Source organism: Neolamprologus multifasciatus, chromosome 16, assembly GCF_963576455.1.
Source record: "Neolamprologus multifasciatus chromosome 16, fNeoMul1.2, whole genome shotgun sequence".
NCBI lineage: Eukaryota > Metazoa > Chordata > Actinopteri > Cichliformes > Cichlidae > Neolamprologus > Neolamprologus multifasciatus.
Window position 1 is genome coordinate 14,231,648 of NC_140454.1, and position 20,164 is coordinate 14,251,811.

A 20,164-nucleotide genomic window follows, 5' to 3' on the forward strand; every position below is an offset into this window, starting at 1 on the left:
TGTGAAATCTAGTGTACTACTTGGAGGTTAACTGCATACTAATCCAGCCGAAAACCGCAGCTAGATTTGGTAGGAAAATGCGAGGTGGGGATAGAGGCGAAAGGGAAAAATTGGTAAAATCTGCAATCGACTGTGCTGGTCTTAGAATCACGTGACATTATTTTTCTCCCCACTTCCGCAAATAAACGCACTTGAGCACGGCGGCCGCGGCAGAAAGTGAAAACGCACTGTAGTCAGCCGCTATGTGCCATGGTGAGGCGGCCAGGAGCAACCGCCAACGGCCGTAGAAGCAGACCTGCCTAACGGGTGAGTCAACAGGAACGTATTAATGTTGTAGCTTTTAAAAAAACAAACAAACTGAAATGTGTTTTTAGAAAAGTCTTAAACGCTAGCTGTAGCCAATTAAAAGATAAGTTAGTACCGATTTTCCCAGCGGGTGCGTCCAGTACCAGCTGCATTCACGGTGTGTTGTGATGCGTCAGCTGGACTCACTGTGCTGAGTAATGCCTTTGTTAACAATAGCAAACATTAAACAGCAAGCTGTGGTCATGTAACAGTAACTACAAGTGGTTTTAATCATTACACATGAAGCAGGTGGGGGGTGGGGGGGGGGGTATTTACGGGATGACGCCTGTGTTGTGTCAAAAAGGGATTTCCGGCATTTGTCAAAAATAAATAAATAGTCCGTCTTTAAAGTGTTGTAAATTACTTGTCAAGCACATCTCTTCAGAATGATACCAAGTTAGTTTTAGTCAGAAAGAACATTCATGTCATAAGGTAGACGCTTTTAACAGGGGGAAAAGGCTCTTATATATCCTTTACTTATCCAGGGAGAAAGTCTGACATTTAAAATAGCTTTTTCAAGAGAAAGCTAGCCAAGAGGGCAGCAAAAATTGGGGAAAAAATAGAACATCACAGTTCTTTTGGGATATTTAAACTCACCTTAAAGGTGTGGAGCAATTGTAATGTGGGTGCATAACACAGAGTCATAAAGATTATTGCAACAAAGGTAATTTCTTTATTTTATATATGACCCCTTTATAAATCCTGTTGATTACAGTCTACCAAAATAAGCAAAGATATTACACTTAAAGTTTTAGGTAGTGTTTAGCACAATACTGATTTAGCCGTGTTGTTACCAAACAAAGAACCTCTGTGACCCGGCTTACTACGCTTTTAACACCCATTTTATAAGAAAAAATCAAGACCTTGAGGATCATAAGCTGTGTTTACCCATAACCATATAAGTGAGAGTCAAAACAGCATGTGTGTGTGATGTCTGGGATGAATATAAAGTAGAAGATTCTCCAAAGCAGAATTATACTTTTTAAAACTGAGTTAGCTACGGGGAAAAGAAAAGTAAGTGTAACCCAGTGAGTTTACACAACTCAGTAACACACTACAACATTGTTATTGTTAATTGTGATTCATCATTACTCTGTTAATCACTGAGTTGATCAAAAGTAAATCAATAGTGGAAGATAAGTGCTATGGGTGTAGGAATAAAACCCAAGGAGTATATTTAACACCCCTACTGGTTAGGAAGGAACAAGTCCCGCCTTCCCCTGCTCTGTACCGTCACATGCTCAGACACAGAGAGAGACGGAGGTGCATGAGACCATCGCTGATTTTCACCGCCAAGCTTTTTGCTGGAAAATAACTATTAACTTGATAAATTGAGCAAATATCCATACCGGAGATCTGCATGGACCTTGGAGAAACGGACCTGATTTGTTGTGAACATTTTGGACCTTGAAACCATCGCGATCTGCACGGGAGCGGATGAAGTGGACAAGATCCTCTCTGAGAGTTGAACATTAGAAGTGTGCTGGCTAGGTTTTTTTTTTTATGGGATCGTGAGACCTGGATTTCTTCCTGACGAGGAAGATGGCGAGCCTTTCCCTTTGAACCGAACCACAGCTATTCCGAGTTGGCCCAGAAGGGCAGGTTGCTCTTCTCTCACGAACAATTGCAACAGTGCGGTAGGACGAAATCGCACCAATCACAGACTTTTGACCTATTGGATTTGACTTGACTGAACACTGACTATTAAGCCGGCAAGACTGACATATCTGAGCTCAGATAGGACCCTGATTGTTATTATTATTGCTGTCACTGTATTTTATTTTATGTTTTCATTTCTGTTCATGAAATGCTGTTAAATTGTTGCTAAATAGTTTAATACAATTCATAGCAACTTTACCTGTGGCTCCAGTCATTCTTCTCCACGCAACTCACTTATTCCCTCCTACGAATCTAGCTATTGGCCCATTCTCTCCATCTTACTTTAACTTTCCCTACCCTATCCTGTACTTGGCTACAGAAAGTGGCGAGCCAGCCAGGAGGGTTTGCAGAGTTGTTAGTTCACCCAAAATTTAATAAAACATTTAAGAGTGCCTGGAGCTTCACAGTGACTTGTTTTTTTCTACTGGTACTTTTATGTGTCCTAACAATGGAAGTTGTGAAAACAGAGAATGTTAAAGTTCAAAATGCTGTCTTGGTCAGTGGTTTAACTAACACAGACATTGATAAAGACATAATTGAGTTCTTAGAAGCTTTCGGTCCTGTCAGTAGGCAGATTAAGTTACCAACTGGTGGTCAGATTATTGTGGAGTTTCAACATGAGGCTACTGCTAAAGAACTAGAGAAAAGATATTTGCCTTATGACAGACCTTGCACTTTGAAACCAGAAGTTATCTATCACATTCAAGACCTAGCCAGTGCGTATAGCATTGAAACCAGCGCATCAGCTACTGTAACTTACCTGTCACAGCTTAAAGATGTGGCAGCACGAAGCAACCGATCCTTTAAAGACCTTTTGATGGATGAACTAGCTAAAATTGGGGAGTCATTGGGAGGGGATGTCCACACAGTTGAGCCTTCCACCGAACAAGAGCCAGTGCCCCACAGTGATGACGCCCTACCTTCTCCCTCTTTAACACCCAATAGCAACCATGTAAGTGCCTTGAGTACTCACCCACCGGCAGAAGCTGAGAAACAAACCCCTCAGATTCCCACTAACCTTCTAAGCACGCCTGAAGTGCAGCAGGTTATTGTAGAGCACATTGTTAAAAGCAGTGAAGTCGTTCCCCCACCAAACTCGCAATACAGACTGAAACCTTTTTCAGGAAGAGTTCCACATCCTCCTTTCGAAACTGACTATGACACTTGGCGCAGCAGCGTAGAGTTTTGCTTGACTGATCCCTCGCTCACCGAAACTCAAGTTGTGCGAAAGATTGTTGAAAGTCTTTCACCCCCTGCAGCAGACCTGGTGAAAGCTCTTGGTCCAAAAGCAAACCCCAAAACTTACCTTGAACATCTTGATTCTGCCTATGCAACTGTAGAAGACGGTGACGAACTCTTTGCTCGCTTTTTAAACACCAATCAAAATGGAGGTGAAAAACCCTCACATTACCTGCAAAGATTGCACACAGTGTTAAACCTAGTCATAAAAAGAGACGGAATTGCTTCTAGTGACATCAATAAACAGCTCCTGAGACAGTTTTGTAGAGGGTGTTGGGACAGCTCATTGATTGCAAACCTTCAACTTGAACAAAAGAAAGACGACCCACCATATTTTGCAGAGCTACTCCTCCAACTACGCACTGAGGAGGACAAACAAGCAAGTAAAGCAACCCGCATGAAACAACATTTGGGGATCCAAAAGACTCGTGTTTATTCTAACATGCAAACCACACGCCCTCAAGGTAGGAACGATTATGAGCATGAAATGGACAGCAATTCGTCTGACCTCCAGAAGCAAATTGCTGACCTCAGGTCTCAAATCGCACAGCTCAGAGCTGACAAAACAGAGAAAAGATCGCAGAAACTTCAAAAGGAAGCAAAAAGGAACACAAGTACCAAAACTCAGAACAAGCTGGAACAGATACCACAAATTGCTGCAGTGTCAACCAAACCCAAACCTGGATACTGTTTCAAGTGTGGAGAAGATGGTCATATCGCTTCCAGCTGTAGTAATGATCCCAACCCAGCATTAGTAGCAGCTAAAAGGAATGCCCTCAGACAAAAGCAGCGAGAATGGGAAAGATCCAGACCAGTTGATGAGTCCTTTAATTTAAACTAGAAGGAGCCCCTGTCGCGGGACAGATGGGTGCTAAATCTGAACCAAGTCCCACTAAGAAAAAGACAACAAAAGCCCAATGTGAAACAGCTAATGTTCACTCAGTGCCTAAACTTCCCAAAAGACTTGTGGGTAGAAAATGCACAGCCAGAGTTGTTATCAACGGCGTTGAATGTAGTTGCTTGCTCGACTCAGGCTCTCAAGTAACCACTATTGCCAAATCCTTCTATCAAGAACACTTACCTGATCATCCTATAAAACCCATCAGTGATCTCCTAGAGGTCGAAGGTGCGAATGGTCAGACAGTCCCTTACTTGGGATACATTGAGATGAGTATCATGTTCCCAAAAGATCTCGATCAGTCAGAGCTTGAACTATCTACTCTTGCCTTAGTTGTCCCTGACATTCGCTCAAACTCAGACACACCTCTACTAATTGGTACAAATACACTTGACCCCTTATATGAGCATCTTTGTGAGAGCACCTTACCTGACTTTAAGGTACTCCCTTATGGATACCAACAAGTGCTAAAGACATTAGCATCCAGAAAAAGACAAACTGACAGTGGCAAGATCGGCTTGGTAAAACTTCAAAGTAGAACCCAAGAAGTCCTTCCTGCAAATCAAAAGCTACTAGTGGAAGGTTTTATGCATGCTAGCCACGCTAAGCCTGAACAGTGTGCACTTATTGAACAGCCCACTACCGGCTCCCTACCTGGTGGTGTGTTTGTAGATTGTTGCCTTATATCTCTGCCAAAGCACGGACCTTATAAAGTTCCTGTGTTGCTGAGAAACGAGACTAACCATGACATTACATTGCCCACTAACTGTGTAATTGCTGAGTTAGTTGCCCCTGACTGTGTCATGCCATGTCCTGAGCCTGAGGAAGGTGACCAAAAGGTGTCTGCAACGTGTAACTCTCAGCAGCAGACTTCAACCTCAAGACCCCCTCTCAGTTTCGACTTTGGTGAATCACCACTATCTGAAGAGTGGAAAGAGAAGATAGCTGAAAAGCTAAACACCTTCTCTGATGTTTTCTCACACAATGATCTTGATTTTGGGCATGCCACACATATAAAACATCACATCAACTTAAAAGACGGAACCCCCTTCAAACAGAGATCTCGCCCGATTCATCCCCATGATTACGAGGCAGTTAAAAAGCACTTACAAGCCCTCTTAGATGCAGGCATAATCAGAGAATCTGAATCTCCATTCTCATCACCGATAGTGGTGGTCCGCAAAAAGAATGGTGATGTGCGGTTATGCATTGATTTTAGGAAGCTTAACTTGCAGACCATCCGCGATGCCTATGCCCTGCCAAACTTAGAGGAGTCATTTTCTGCTCTTGCAGGATCTCAGTGGTTCTCTGTGATGGACCTTAAGTCAGGGTACTATCAAATCGAGATGTGTGAAGAAGATAAGCCAAAGACAGCCTTCGTGTGCCCCTTCGGCTTCTACGAATTTAATCGTATGCCCCAGGGAATAACAAATGCCCCAAGCACTTTCCAAAGGCTTATGGAAAAGTGTATGAAAGACATCAATCTGAAAGAAGTGTTAGTCTTTTTGGATGATTTGATAGTCTTTTCCAGTTCCCTTGAAGATCATGAGACCCGACTCATTCATGTTCTTGAGCGACTCAGAGAGTACGGGCTGAAACTCTCGCCCGACAAATGTCGTTTCTTCCAAACATCAGTCCGTTATCTAGGCCACATTGTATCTAGAGACGGCGTAAAGACTGACCCCGAAAAAACTGAAGCACTCAAGACCTGGCCGAGACCCCAAACCTTAAAAGAACTCCAATCGTTTCTTGGTTTTACCGGTTATTACCGGAGATTTGTCAAAGATTACTCAAAAATTGTCAAGCCCCTCACCTCCCTCACAGCTGGCTATCCTCCGAGACGAAAGCATTGTAAAAACCCACCCAGTGATCCAAAGTATCTTAACCCCAAAGAACCCTTTGGTGATCGTTGGGGACCAGAGTGCCAGAAATCGTTTCAAACTATTATTGAAAAACTCACCACCTCACCAGTCCTTGGGTATGCCGATGCAAAACTACCTTACCTGGTACACACAGATGCCAGTACAACCGGACTTGGGGCAGCTCTTTATCAAGTGCAGAATGGAACCACACAGGTTATAGCCTATGCAAGTCGTGGTCTATCCCGTAGTGAAGCTAGATACCCTGCCCACAAGTTAGAATTTCTAGCTTTAAAGTGGGCCATAACTGACAAGTTTCATGACTATTTATATGGGAACACATTCACAGTCATCACCGACAATAACCCATTGACTTACCTTCTGACCACAGCAAAGCTTGATGCCACGAGTTATCGTTGGTTGGCTGCATTGTCCACCTATAACTTTGACATTAAGTACAGAGCTGGGAGACAAAATCTTGATGCAGATGGACTATCTAGGAAACCACATGACAAACCTGAAGACGATCCAGTTTTTATTGAGGAATGTCAACGCATTGACAAGTTCAGATCCCATCTCTTGTCCTCAGTCAAAGATGTCGAGCTTCAACTTCAATCTGATACTGTGATGGCAACCTGTCAAAGACATATGGCCTTGGACCAGACTGAACCCTCTTGTGCTCTAGTCCAGTCACTTGCCATGTCTGCAGTTGCCATTCCAGACATGTTTCAAGAAGAAGGCAGTGATAACAATCTCCTAGCCTTACCCAGATACACCCATACTGATCTTGTCAACCTGCAGAGAAAAGATCCAGCCATTAGTAAAGTCATCAAGCTGCTGGCAGCTGACTCACGTCCACCAGCCAATACTAAGTCTGAGTCTCACGATGTTCTCTTACTTTTAAGGGAGTGGAAACGTCTTGACCTCCAAAATGACTTACTGTACCGGAAACGCCAGTTGGGGCCAGAGACCTTGTTGCAGTTAGTCCTTCCTGATTCCTTACGCCCTACAGTTATGCTCAGTCTTCATGACAACATGGGGCATTTAGGGGTCGAACGCACACTGGAACTCATTCGGTCACGTTTCTACTGGCCAAAAATGGCAATTGATGTCGAAAAGAAAGTGAAAGCTTGCGAGAGATGTGTCCGTAGAAAAGCCCTGCCAGATAAGGCTGCTCCTCTGGTAAATATTAAAACTTCCAGGCCCATGGAGCTAGTCTGCATGGACTTCCTCTCAATAGAACCAGACAGTAAAAATACTAAAGATGTCCTAGTGATCACGGATCATTTTACAAAGTATGCTGTGTCCATTCCAACCAAAGACCAGAAAGCCACCACCGTTGCAAAGAACTTATGGGATAACTTCCTAGTTCATTATGGCTTTCCAGAGCGACTTCATAGCGATCAAGGGAGAGACTTTGAATCGCGTACAATCAAAGAACTGTGCTCTCTGCTCGGTATCCGCAAAGTCCGAACAAGTCCTTATCATCCTCGTGGCAACCCTGTTGAGCGATACAATCGCACGTTACTCAGTATGCTTGGTACCTTGAAAGACACTGAGAAACATCACTGGCGTGACTTCGTAAAACCACTTACTCACGCTTATAACTGTACAAAAAATGATGTAACACGCTATTCTCCTTATGAGTTAATGTTTGGTAGACAGCCTCGCTTGCCCATTGATATTGCCTTTGGCCTGCTACAGCCAAACAAGCCACAGTTGACTCACTCTCAATACGTCAAGCAGTTGAAAAGCTACCTCGAACAGAGCTACGAAATAGCCATCAAAAACTCCCAGAAAGTAGCTGACAAAAACAAGAAACAGTTTGACAAAATCATCCGTGAATCCACACTACATGTGGGAGACCGAGTCTTGGTTCGAAATCTCCGCCTGAGAGAGAAGCACAAATTAGCGGACAAATGGGAGCAAACGGTATATATCATCACCAAACAAATGGAAAACTTACCAGTATATACTGTAAAACCGGAAAACGGAGATGTACCCAACAGAACACTCCACAGAGATCTGTTACTTCCCTGTGGATTTCTCTCACCAACAGAGCATGAACCAGAGCGAGTCACAAAAACTAACAGACCACGCACAAGACAAAGTTCAGCTTTGGAAGTTGACTTCGACCAAACACTTGAGGAAGAGGAAGATGAGTTTTATTACCCTGAACCTCCACAAGTGAAAGACAGACATTTCTACCAAGTATGTGCCATGCCGCCAACACAAGGATTTAAACAAAACAAATATCCTGTAAAGGATACCGAACAACCTAACACATTACCGGACATGACAGACTTACCTGAAAAGGAAACTGAGAACGAAACTGAAACATACTTACCTGAGCAGGAAACTAAGAACAAAACTGAAACATACTTACCTGAAGGTGAAATTGGAAGTTCAACTGACACCAACTTACCTCAAATGGACAGTGAAACAGACCTACATCAGACAGAACGTGAAAGTGAAGCAAACTTGCCACCAAGTGAAAGTGACACAAGCCTACAAAACAACACACCAAGTGAGTCTGAAACAGACACTCGAAAAGACAAAAATGTTTTGTTGACCAGTTTGTCAGATTCACCGTTGTCAGAGAACTCAACTCATCAACTTTCACCTGAAAGACAAGTTGAAAACGATGATGAACCTGAGACCTTGCAAACAGAAACACAGATCAGAAGATCTGAAAGAATTTGCCAACCGTCCCAAAGACTCACTTATCCTCAGCTAGGTAACCCACTAGTAACAGTGGTTAAATCACTCTTTCAAGGATTGAACAAAGCTTTCATCGACTCCCTTGCTCATGATGTTGACTATTCCACTAGAGCCATGCACGGGGACGTGCATGAGATTTAAGGGGGGAGGATGTAACCCAGTGAGTTTACACAACTCAGTAACACACTACAACATTGTTATTGTTAATTGTGATTCATCATTACTCTGTTAATCACTGAGTTGATCAAAAGTAAATCAATAGTGGAAGATAAGTGCTATGGGTGTAGGAATAAAACCCAAGGAGTATATTTAACACCCCTACTGGTTAGGAAGGAACAAGTCCCGCCTTCCCCTGCTCTGTACCGTCACATGCTCAGACACAGAGAGAGACGGAGGTGCATGAGACCATCGCTGATTTTCACCGCCAAGCTTTTTGCTGGAAAATAACTATTAACTTGATAAATTGAGCAAATATCCATACCGGAGATCTGCATGGACCTTGGAGAAACGGACCTGATTTGTTGTGAACATTTTGGACCTTGAAACCATCGCGATCTGCACGGGAGCGGATGAAGTGGACAAGATCCTCTCTGAGAGTTGAACATTAGAAGTGTGCTGGCTAGGTTTTTTTTTTTATGGGATCGTGAGACCTGGATTTCTTCCTGACGAGGAAGATGGCGAGCCTTTCCCTTTGAACCGAACCACAGCTATTCCGAGTTGGCCCAGAAGGGCAGGTTGCTCTTCTCTCACGAACAATTGCAACAGTGCGGTAGGACGAAATCGCACCAATCACAGACTTTTGACCTATTGGATTTGACTTGACTGAACACTGACTATTAAGCCGGCAAGACTGACATATCTGAGCTCAGATAGGACCCTGATTGTTATTATTATTGCTGTCACTGTATTTTATTTTATGTTTTCATTTCTGTTCATGAAATGCTGTTAAATTGTTGCTAAATAGTTTAATACAATTCATAGCAACTTTACCTGTGGCTCCAGTCATTCTTCTCCACGCAACTCACTTATTCCCTCCTACGAATCTAGCTATTGGCCCATTCTCTCCATCTTACTTTAACTTTCCCTACCCTATCCTGTACTTGGCTACATAAGGATGCAACGTTACATTTGCCCAGCTCGCAGTGTTATCTGATATCGGTTGTGAAGAGCAGAATGATAATTTTCGTAGCACTTGCTTGAATCTGAGCAAGAAGTAAAGGCTGTACACGTCATAATTCACCTTGCTGCTTCTGTGAGCAGTCACATCACCAATGAACGGTAGTGGCCTAGCTCCACTGGCATCCATATAAACTTAAACAAACAAAGCAATTATACAGAGTACAACATGTAGTGAAATGCTTGTGTCCGAGCTGCGGACAGGCTGTAGACGTAGCCGCGCCACTTACATTGATCAGAAAGTTTGTTAACTTGTTGCCTTAGGTCCCAAGACTCGTATCTTCTGTATGCTCTAAAGATTTCCACTGAACTTGGAGAAAGAGCATTAAACTTTGCAGCTCAGATGCAGGCCTTTTGGTCTTGCTGAGGTTCCTGGTGCACTGATTCTTTTAAAGAATGTAGCAGATTGTTGATTAGACTCCACCTAAAGTTGTTTTTTTTTTTGTTTTTGTTTTTTTTTAAATCTCTGATATGTTTTATTTTGTTTTTTCCACCTAATGATGACCTCCTCCACTTGCACTGATGTCTCTTTGGACCTCATATTTTGGCCAGTTTATCTGGCCATAAAACTTCTGAATATGTATGAAAATGGCTGTACTTCCAAAACAGCCATTGACTCTTTTTTTTTTTTTTTTAACAAACCAAAAACCCTTGACTTAAACCTGAAGCCCTTTGAATTAAAGCTACACTGAACTAACAGTGTAGCTTTATATATTGTGAAAAGATGATTATCTGGAAGACATTACAATTTTGCTTGTGTTTGTGTCCAGTGACTGCAGCATTGGCAGCCTGTCCCGTGTCCCACCTGTGGATTGAAGTTCATCCTTCTAGCCTGCCACCCTTGTCACATACTGTGAGGACACCATGGTGGATGTAACCAAATGGCCCATTTTCAGCCTGATGGGGCCTCAGGAGCTCGCTTCCATACAGAAAGCATGCGTGTTTGGATCATCTGCTAATGAGGCCATCTACATTACCAATGATGATGAGGTGAGGGGTCAGAGGGAAAACAGGGTTGTGGTTGTGTGTTAATCAAGAGCAAGATGACTGAAAGCTTTGAAGCTTGCTTCATGTTGCATAATTGATAGTCAGATGACCTGTTGTTTTTCCACGTTTTTAGCCTTTAAGCTACATTTCATGTTTACATTATTATAATTTCATTCAGCCTAGTGTGGATTGTTTGAGTGTACTACCTTGAAAACAGATGTTGGGTTCAGTTTACACCGCATTCAACTTTAATCAGTGGTAGAAGAAAACATGCTTATAGTAGGTAATCCACCACAGAGCATGCTTACACTGCATTGCATTTTTTTATGTCAGTGTTATTGTAGCATGATAAACAGAGACTGCCTCTCAGTAGCTGTGTGTTTTAAGCTGTAGTACTCAATATTTCTGACAATAGCTCCAGGGAAAGAACCAGATTTTTAATCTGGAGACCATAAAGAGACCCAAAAGTTAAAGAATAAATAACAATAATAACAATTTTAAATGTTGTATTGTAACAGCCTGATGTGTAAAGATTGCAGTTGAATGCTAGTGTTGAAAATCAGTTATTTGCCATTTTAAAAAAGCTCAAAACTGTTGAGACTTGCTGAAAAGTATTTATTCACATGATGTAACACAGAACAACAACAGTTGCCTCAAAGTGCTTCACCTTATATTGTAAGGTAATAAAGACCCTACAGTAACTCAGAGAAAACAGAGAAACCCCCAACAATCAGATGACCCCTTTTAGCAAAGGCTTTGTTAAAAAACAAACAGTTTCGGAAAGAAAAGAAGGCAGGCTTTACAGGGATATTTAGTGTATCACGGTTCACAAAGCATTCACAAGTTCTGCTGTCTGAACACTGAAAAGATGCTCCTGAAAGATGAGAATTATCTTGTAATTTTACAGCCAAAATTACAAAATAAGCTTAAAGGGTTCAAGACAGTTGTTTAAAAGGATGGATCTCTGGTCCTTTCATCCTTTTTTTTAATTAGTACTAAAACTTGCAGTAGCTAGCTAGTTGATTTGAATTACTTTGATGTTGTTGGTGTTTTAGCTCAGTGGTCCTCCAGGATTCTGCAACCCAGCTAAGGGGTTTTAAATTTTTTAAAATAAAATTTATATGCACAGTTTATACCGTGTTGTGTGTCGTCACCTCTTAAAATGTTGATTCCACTCTTGTGAAAGTGTTCGATTATCATATCTTCTGTGTGCTCTAAAGATTTCCACTGAACTTAGAGAAAGAGCTTTAAACTTTGCAGCTCCTTACTCCTAGAATCAGATGCAAAATTAACTACATTTAAGGAACTGGTCTCACTAAATGAACTTAAAGAGACTGCAGTTCCTTCAGCCTGAAAATGTTTTGCCTGAATATTATTACCCTCGTTACTGACACTGACTTATTATAAAGACTGTTGAGGTTTCAGGCTTTATTGATGCTGAAGTTTTACATTTTGGTTGGTTTTGTTTTTTTAATCAGCTGTATTTTAGTGTAGTTAATTTGTGTGTGTGTTCTGTGTGTATTTGTCTGTGTTGCATAACACACACACCTCTGTTGTTTGTACTACTGTCTTTCTTGGCAAGGACATGGTTGTGAGTCATATTCCATCCATCCATCCGCTACCGCTTATCCTTTTCAGGGTCGCTGGAGCCAATCCCAGCTGTCATAGGGTGAGAGGCGGGGTACACCCTGGACAGGTCGCCAGTCTGTCACAGGGCTAACACACAAGGACAGACAACCATTCACACACATATTCACATATTCTATTCAATTTGGATTATCCAATTAACCTATCCCCACAAACTGCATGTCTTTGGACGGTGGGAGGAAGCCGGAGTACCTGGAGGGAACCCACGCAAACACGGGGAGAACATGCAAACTCCACACAGAAAGACCCTGGCCTGACGGTGGAATTGAACTCAGGACCTTCTTGCTGTGCGGCAACAGTGCTAACCACCGTGCCACCGTGCTGCCTAGTCATATTCTCCTGGTTAAATAAAGGTTAGCTAGCTAGCCAACCAACTAAATAAATAAATAAGAAAAAATGTTATTGTTTGGCCAGAAGAAATTCTATGTTACTTTGTCATAAAATTATTTGTTTGTAAGGCTGCAAAAAATCACTCCTTTTGGTTTGTATCTTGGCACATTATCTAGCTCATAAGCATTAACAAATATTTGAGTCAGTCTACATTATCAGGTGATGTGAAACCCAAGCCAGCTAAATCAATGTTAAGATTTTAGGAGAAAGGGGGGTCCTTTGAATTTTTTTTTCCTCCAATTGGGGGTCCCCGGCCCCTAGAAATGTGAGCACCTCTGCTTTAACACATGGTAAGTGGCTAAATCGTGGTACCACTGTGATAAGATGTACACTTTTTAGAGGTTTGTGAATGGGAACTTTGTCAAGTGTAAAAAGATTTTTCATAGCATTGTAATGAATTTAAGTCAGGAAAGAAAATTCACCTTTCTTTTAAAATGATCTTTTCTATTTGTGTTATTGCACAATTAACACACATCTTCCTCTCAGTGTTGCCTGCTGGTGTTGATGTTTCTGTGTTTGTACTCTGACCCGTTCCCTACTCAGTTGACTGGCGCTGTCTGTTTAGCACTCCTTATCACCAATCAACACTGAATTCTTTTTTTTTTTTTTCCCTCTCCCCCGACCTCCACACTCAGGTGTTTGTGTTTGGGCTGAACTGCAGTAACTGCCTGGGAACAGGGGACAGCCTGAGCACAATTGTACCCAAAAAACTGGACTTCCTGAGTGGCAGAAAGGTGGTTAGCCTGACTTACGGTAGTGGACCCCACATCCTGCTGGCTACAGAGGGTAGCTTAACAAAAGATGTAATCCTCCTCTTTACAGTTGGATTAAAAAGTGCAGGAGAATGACTAAACTCTTTGTATTTCAGATGGAGAGCTATTTGCCTGGGGCCATAATGGCTACAGCCAACTGGGAAATGGGACAACCAACCAAGGAGTAGCTCCAGTGCTCGTGTCTGCCAACCTGCTCAATAAGAAGGTCACAGAGGTGGCCTGTGGCTCTCACCACTCAATGGTTCTAACTGATACAGGAGAAGTGAGTTTGTAGGAGTTAAAGAAGAGAGACAAAAATAATTTACTTTTACAGCAGATTTACAGAGGGGGAAATACAGAAGCCTGTTTGAAACTTTTCTAGTTACACAGGTGACTCTGCTCTGACTAAAGCTGTTATCTAGTTAATGGACCCTAACACTTACCCATATTCCAGTCACAGCTACATTTGAACCCCCTGAGTTAAGAACCTAGAAAAATAAGCCCAGCCACAAGGCATGTATTGTGCTTCGAGTTGCTTCACACAGTTAGTGAGCTCTGTTAGATGCTGGCTGGTCAAACTTTTTTTCCCCCCCTGTTTTTAATATGAGGGATGCAGCTATCTTGGTAGCCAGAGAGTCTGTGTATTTTTCTTGTTATACAGCTGATACAATAATCACATTTGGAACTTAATAAATCCATCATTCACTGCTGTGAACATGGCTGACATGTTCTTGCAAATCTTACAAAAAAATTAAACGAACAAAAAACAGTAATAACCATAAAACATGAGCCAAGTCAGCTCACTCTTTGTACAGTATTTACATTTAAGGGGATAGTGTTATATTATTTAGTATAATATATTTATACATTTCATTTTGTTTTACACATACTTTCATAAATGATGTTATTAAAAATAAAATATAAATGCATATGTTTGTAGTACACTAAAAATGAGATAAGGGTAGCATGACATGTTTGCTTTGATTTCAAACATTATGGAGGAGTAGGTAAAAGATTAGAGGTATTGATTTGTAAATGACTTAAATAACACGAATAACTTGAGCTTATTATATAATATAATAGAATAGCTTTTTATTGTCACTGTTACAAGAACAATGAATGGCAGTTTGGCATTTCTCCATGTGTGTGAAGTACACAATAGCGTAAGTATTTACACAATAACAGACAAATTTACATTTACTCAAGAAAGATATGTACAAGTTATACATACACCTGCAAAAATACACGCACATATATACATGTATGCATCCGTACATACATACACACACATATTTCCACACATATATAATATACCTCATCTCTGACGGTAACCATGCAGCTCATTCTTTCTCTCTACAGTACTTTCTTTAAAGATGTAACACATTATGGGGTTGGCTTAAAAAAAGCCAGGTGTGAAATGTAAAAGTGAGGTCAGAGGTCAAATGTGACATGATATTTGGATGCAAACCATACTGTGATATTTATAATTCTCATATATCATTCCTTGTATGCCTTTATGTTGTCAGTACAAACAATGTAAGCAGGAAGAACTATCATTTTAAGTAGCTTTATATTACATTGTCACTTTGACCTTAAGATAAATCTGTTGACTTGAAGGAGAAGTGAGAGGGGGTAATAACCTTTTCAAATTATTTTTAAAGTATCTGGCTTTCATAGAGAATTTAATCCTGTTCTTATTCGTAACTTTATCTTTTTGCCTGGCAGGTGTATGCATGGGGTTACAATAACTGTGGTCAAGTGGGCTCAGGCTCCACAGCGAACCAGCCCACACCCCGCAGGGTGTCCAGCTGCCTGCAGAACAAGGTGGCTGTGAGTATCGTCTGTGGTCAGACCTCATCCCTGGCAGTAGTGGACAATGGAGAGGTGATTTTTTTTTTTTTTAACTTATCCTGGAGCTTTATGAAACAGTATTAGCTTACTCTCACTGAAGCAGCACTCATGTTCTCTTTTTGTCTCTCTAGGTGTACGGCTGGGGCTATAACGGCAACGGACAACTTGGACTTGGAAACAATGGGAACCAGCTCACCCCCTGTCGACTTGTTGGTCTGCAGGGTTTATGTGTGCAGCAGGTGTGAGATTACACACGTCAGGTTACTGTGAAATAATACTTGTATATACTTGTATGAAGTTTTTTTTAAAAATTACATATATTTGAATGTTTTTATATGCCTCAACTACAGCTAAATCCTGAGGTATGTTTTTTGGTTGGCCAACTCTTAGGAATTCCTTGAGGGAATTTGGCAAAAACAAGGACTCAGGAATGAACTGATTGTAATCACTAGACTTGTTTGGGTCAGAAACTCAATAATCCGTATGCTAATCATAGAAAACAAAAATCCACACATACCAGTATCTAAAATGATATATAATAACATTTGCTGAAACAACTGAAAATAAAGTGCTTTGCTGCTGGAAAAAAAATGAAAATGAATTGCTGTCATATTATCTTGCTGTAAAAAAGCAGTTACAACAAATTTCTATAACAAACCAAATGTCAGGAACTTACATCATTTATTAATATATTTATAACTTCAACAGAAAGCAGGACATTGACCTGTTTCTGTTATTTCGCTTGTCTCCATAATTGTCCTTGTAACTGTTTCAGTCCTTTGACTGTTCATACCGAGGCTGCTGGATTATAGCAGGCTTGGAGCTCTGGATAGTTTTAGCTTTAGCTTTGTTTTATTGGTCTTCCACCGTTGTGTCTTCCTCACTCACAGTGAAGAACTGGTCATGCATGAGTTCTGTACGAACGACTGTTTGTTGCACATGTATGAAAGACTGTACATTTTGGATTACAGTTTATATTTGCTTTTATATTTTATATATTCTTTTGTGCAGAATAAATTGCATAAGTAGCTCTGTGTTAGATATGGACATTTATGCAGGGCCTGTGACTTTATCTATTTATATTGTAGTTGGGTTTATATTCACTTGTTTTTATGTTTTTTTTGTTTTGTTTTTCCTTAAATGAGCATTCTTTACAGTAATGATTTAAAATCTTAGCACTCCTGTAAAACTACTGCCAGAGTAATTATAAAACACCAGAATTTGAGTGTGATGCTGTATGTTGTCCAAAAAGGAGTGAAGTTCCCAAAATACAATATTTTACACAGGAAACTTTGTATTATCATAGGGTCTACCTAGGTAAAGCGCCTCGAGGCAACAATTGTTTTGATTTGGTGCTGTATAAATAAAATTGAATTGAAACCACAATTAAGAGGCTGTAATAAGCAAATCTGCAGTACAGAATGTATTAAAAAATGTTGCTAATTAGTATTATTTTATTTATTGTAGACAAGAGTTTAAAATACTACATTATATTGAAAATTGTTTGATTTTTTTTCCCCTCTCTAGATCGTGTCAGGATATGCACACTCCATGGCACTAACGGATGAAGGGTTGCTTTACGCTTGGGGTGCCAACACATATGGACAACTGGGCACTGGTAACAAGAGCAACCAGCTGAGCCCAGTTCAGATTCTGACTGAGAAAGAGAGGTGAGGTAAAGCATCACACATCTAACTCATCCTGTCCCTGCACCACCATCCACTGATTTCTCTGCTCCTTTAACAGAATTGTAGAGATTGCTTCCTGTCACTCCACACACACGTCAGCTGCTAAAACCCAGAGCGGTCAGGTGTACATGTGGGGCCAGTGCAGGGGCCAGTCCATAGTGCTCCCTCACCTGACACACTTTGCCTGTACCGATGATGTCTTTGCCTGCTTTGCCACCCCTTCAGTAATGTGGAGGCTTCTTTCAGTGGGTAAGAGAATGATCTGAAAGAGTCCAAGGATAGCACTAATTATGTAGTATTATTAACTTTTGGATTTCATTCCATTAACCACAAATGTATGGCTATTGATCACTGTTTGTTTTATGAAGCCCTTTTTATTTGATGTGCAATTATAAAATGTATTGACTCCGCCCATGAAAGATAAAAACCTTCCCTTATTTGTCCACTGTTCTCTTCAATGTCGTCTTCTTGTGCACCTCTCTTTGGAAGTCTTACATGCCAACTTGTGTCAAACTGACCTTCACTGAAAAGTGAAAGTTGGTTCTTTGTCTATAAGGTGGAGACCAAAGAGCAGTTTTCATTTGGAAAGTCCAATCTTGTCAACGCATCTCCAGATTGTATTACGAAACAAGTTCAGCACACCCAGGCTTTCATTCCATTATCTGGCTGTCCTTATCCCAATACTTGGAATCAGGCTAAGCGGTCACACAAAGGTGGTTCACAACTAGGTAAATCAACCCTAAAGATGTAATGTAAAAGACACTTTAGTAAACAAAAAATACAAATAAAATATAGACTTTTGGAAAAAATTAAATGATGTTGTGAACTATGAAAACTAAACTTTTAAAAAAAAGACTAAAACTAATACTCAAACGAATGAAAACTAAAGTAAACATTTTTAGCTTTCTAAAGTGAAACAGGAAAACTTGCTGTGTAGCAGGTTATGTCTACAGTGTAAGCTGGCAATGTATCCTGGAAAGAAGTAAACTGCCTTACATAATACAGAGAATCCAGAGTTAACCCTGAGGTTTGCTGGATAAGACCAAATCCTACTTCCTAGTCAGGCTTCTGGTTAGAAAAGTGACCAGGGGGAATTCTTGTTCCCGATATGATTTTTTTCAGCGTCAAACTGACAATTTGATGCTCTACTATATACATTTTTGGGGTAAGACATAGAGGCGATGATTTGAATAGTCTCTAGTGCCCAAATGGTGCCCAAAAAACATTTCTTTATGTTTTCTATTTATGCATTTTCCTACTCAGCGATGTGCAATTTCTTGGCGTTTTGCCACATTTGAAGGGATGCAGTGTGCATCCCAGATAGCTCCAGGCAAGTGGTAAGAATGGGGCTTCCAGTGTGAGCACGAAGAAGACCTTGAAGGGTACAACAACCATATTTAAATTAGGTATGGGTTTTGTGGGAGGAGTCAAAAAAGTTGCTCTCACTACATATGCACGCTGTAAAAAAATACTTAAAACTCTTTAATTTATTTTATTTAACTAGAGAACACCTTTCAACGTTTTTTGTTGTCCTTGTCCATTTTTTAAAAGTGTAATGCTGGCCTCAAACTACAAATGAGCATATATTTATCAAAAAGTAATAAAAGTTTCAACATGTGTATTGCTGTCTTTGTCTTGTCTTTGTCTACCAAATATAGGGTTTAAAGGTTCTGAAAATCTTTCAGTGTTTTCTACACAGCTTCCCACCTTTTTGGAAGTGGGATTGGTCTCATTGCTATAGTTGTTATCTTTCTGTTGCCAGAGCTTGAGTGTTGTGGGATCTGTATGTGTGCCATTTTTTTCCCCCCTCCAGAACACGATGACTTCTTGACTGTGGCTCAGTCTCTGAAAAAGGAGTTTGACAACCCAGAGACAGCGGATCTCAAGTTCTGTGTTGATGGAAAATACATCTATGTCCACAAAGCAGTTCTCAAGATCAGGTTTGAATTTAACAGCCAAGCTGGTTTATTGGGTTGTGGGAGTTATAAACTGTTTAAAAAGAAGCACGCAGAAATGGTTCTTGTAACACCTGTGTCTGTATTGTTTGCTGTGCAGGTGTGAACATTTCAGATCAATGTTCCAGTCTCACTGGAACGAAGACATGAAGGAGGTGATTGAAATAGACCAGTTCTCGTACCCTGTGTACCGCTCGTTTCTGGAGTTCCTCTACACAGACAGTGTGGAGTTGCCTCCTGAGGATGCTATTGGTCAGTCCCACATACACTTCACCACATGATCTCTGAGTGATTTCAGTGCTACCCATTGACCTAGTATCAGTGATATTGGTAACAACGATATCTATTTGTCATGAGTTTATTACTTTTTTGTATTTTTATTTATTTCTGTGAAAAGGACTACAACTAAAAGTTCTTGAATATAATCATAATTCCAGTACTGTGTGGTTCTGTGTGCGCTCAGGGCTCCTGGATCTGGCCACCTCGTATTGTGAGAACCGCCTAAAACGTCTGTGTCAGCACATTATCAAGAGGGGAATCACCGTCGAAAATGCTTTTTCTCTGCTGTCTGCCGCTGTGCGCTATGATGCAGAGGTTAGTCTACCAACTATCAGCTGCATGTGTGATAATATGCAAATGTCCTTGAAAGCTCTTTTTACTTTGAAAAACACATGTAAAATTGATATTTTAGATTAAATCACAGAAAAAAATGCTGGCTCCCTTAGTTCTGTTTTGTGAAAATCTTTGTTTTCTAAATAAGCTTATTCACTCCTACTGAGAATGCAGTAAGAAGGTTGATTTCACTCACAGGTCTGTACAGCCAGTATGATACAGCCAGCAGCCTGTTTTGCATACATAATGCAAACAAGAGGGAAACTATTAGCCTGTCTGTACAGAGGTAATAGAACGTATTTGTTAGCATAGGTTTCAATTTCAAAGCCAGACATGGCCGTCTGGAACTTTTAATAGGACCTACCAATAAAGTCTGACATTCATT

At 40.8% G+C, this 20,164-nt stretch overlaps 1 protein-coding gene across 1 annotated transcript in view; it reads left to right on the forward strand.

Annotated features, from left to right (window-relative positions):
• LOC146500446 (RCC1 and BTB domain-containing protein 1-like) overlaps nucleotides 1-20,164 on the forward strand; it is a 23,207-nt gene continuing 3,043 nt past the window's right edge. The window contains exons 1-11 of the mRNA XM_085136688.1: nucleotides 1-306; nucleotides 10,668-10,887; nucleotides 13,557-13,707; nucleotides 13,790-13,956; nucleotides 15,399-15,557; nucleotides 15,656-15,763; nucleotides 17,052-17,194; nucleotides 17,271-17,461; nucleotides 19,026-19,152; nucleotides 19,268-19,419; nucleotides 19,631-19,761. Of these exons, the coding sequence (XP_084992814.1) occupies nucleotides 10,762-10,887; nucleotides 13,557-13,707; nucleotides 13,790-13,956; nucleotides 15,399-15,557; nucleotides 15,656-15,763; nucleotides 17,052-17,194; nucleotides 17,271-17,461; nucleotides 19,026-19,152; nucleotides 19,268-19,419; nucleotides 19,631-19,761 (1,455 nt within the window). The 5' untranslated portion in view covers nucleotides 1-306; nucleotides 10,668-10,761. The remainder of the gene's footprint in view (nucleotides 307-10,667; nucleotides 10,888-13,556; nucleotides 13,708-13,789; nucleotides 13,957-15,398; nucleotides 15,558-15,655; nucleotides 15,764-17,051; nucleotides 17,195-17,270; nucleotides 17,462-19,025; nucleotides 19,153-19,267; nucleotides 19,420-19,630; nucleotides 19,762-20,164) is intronic.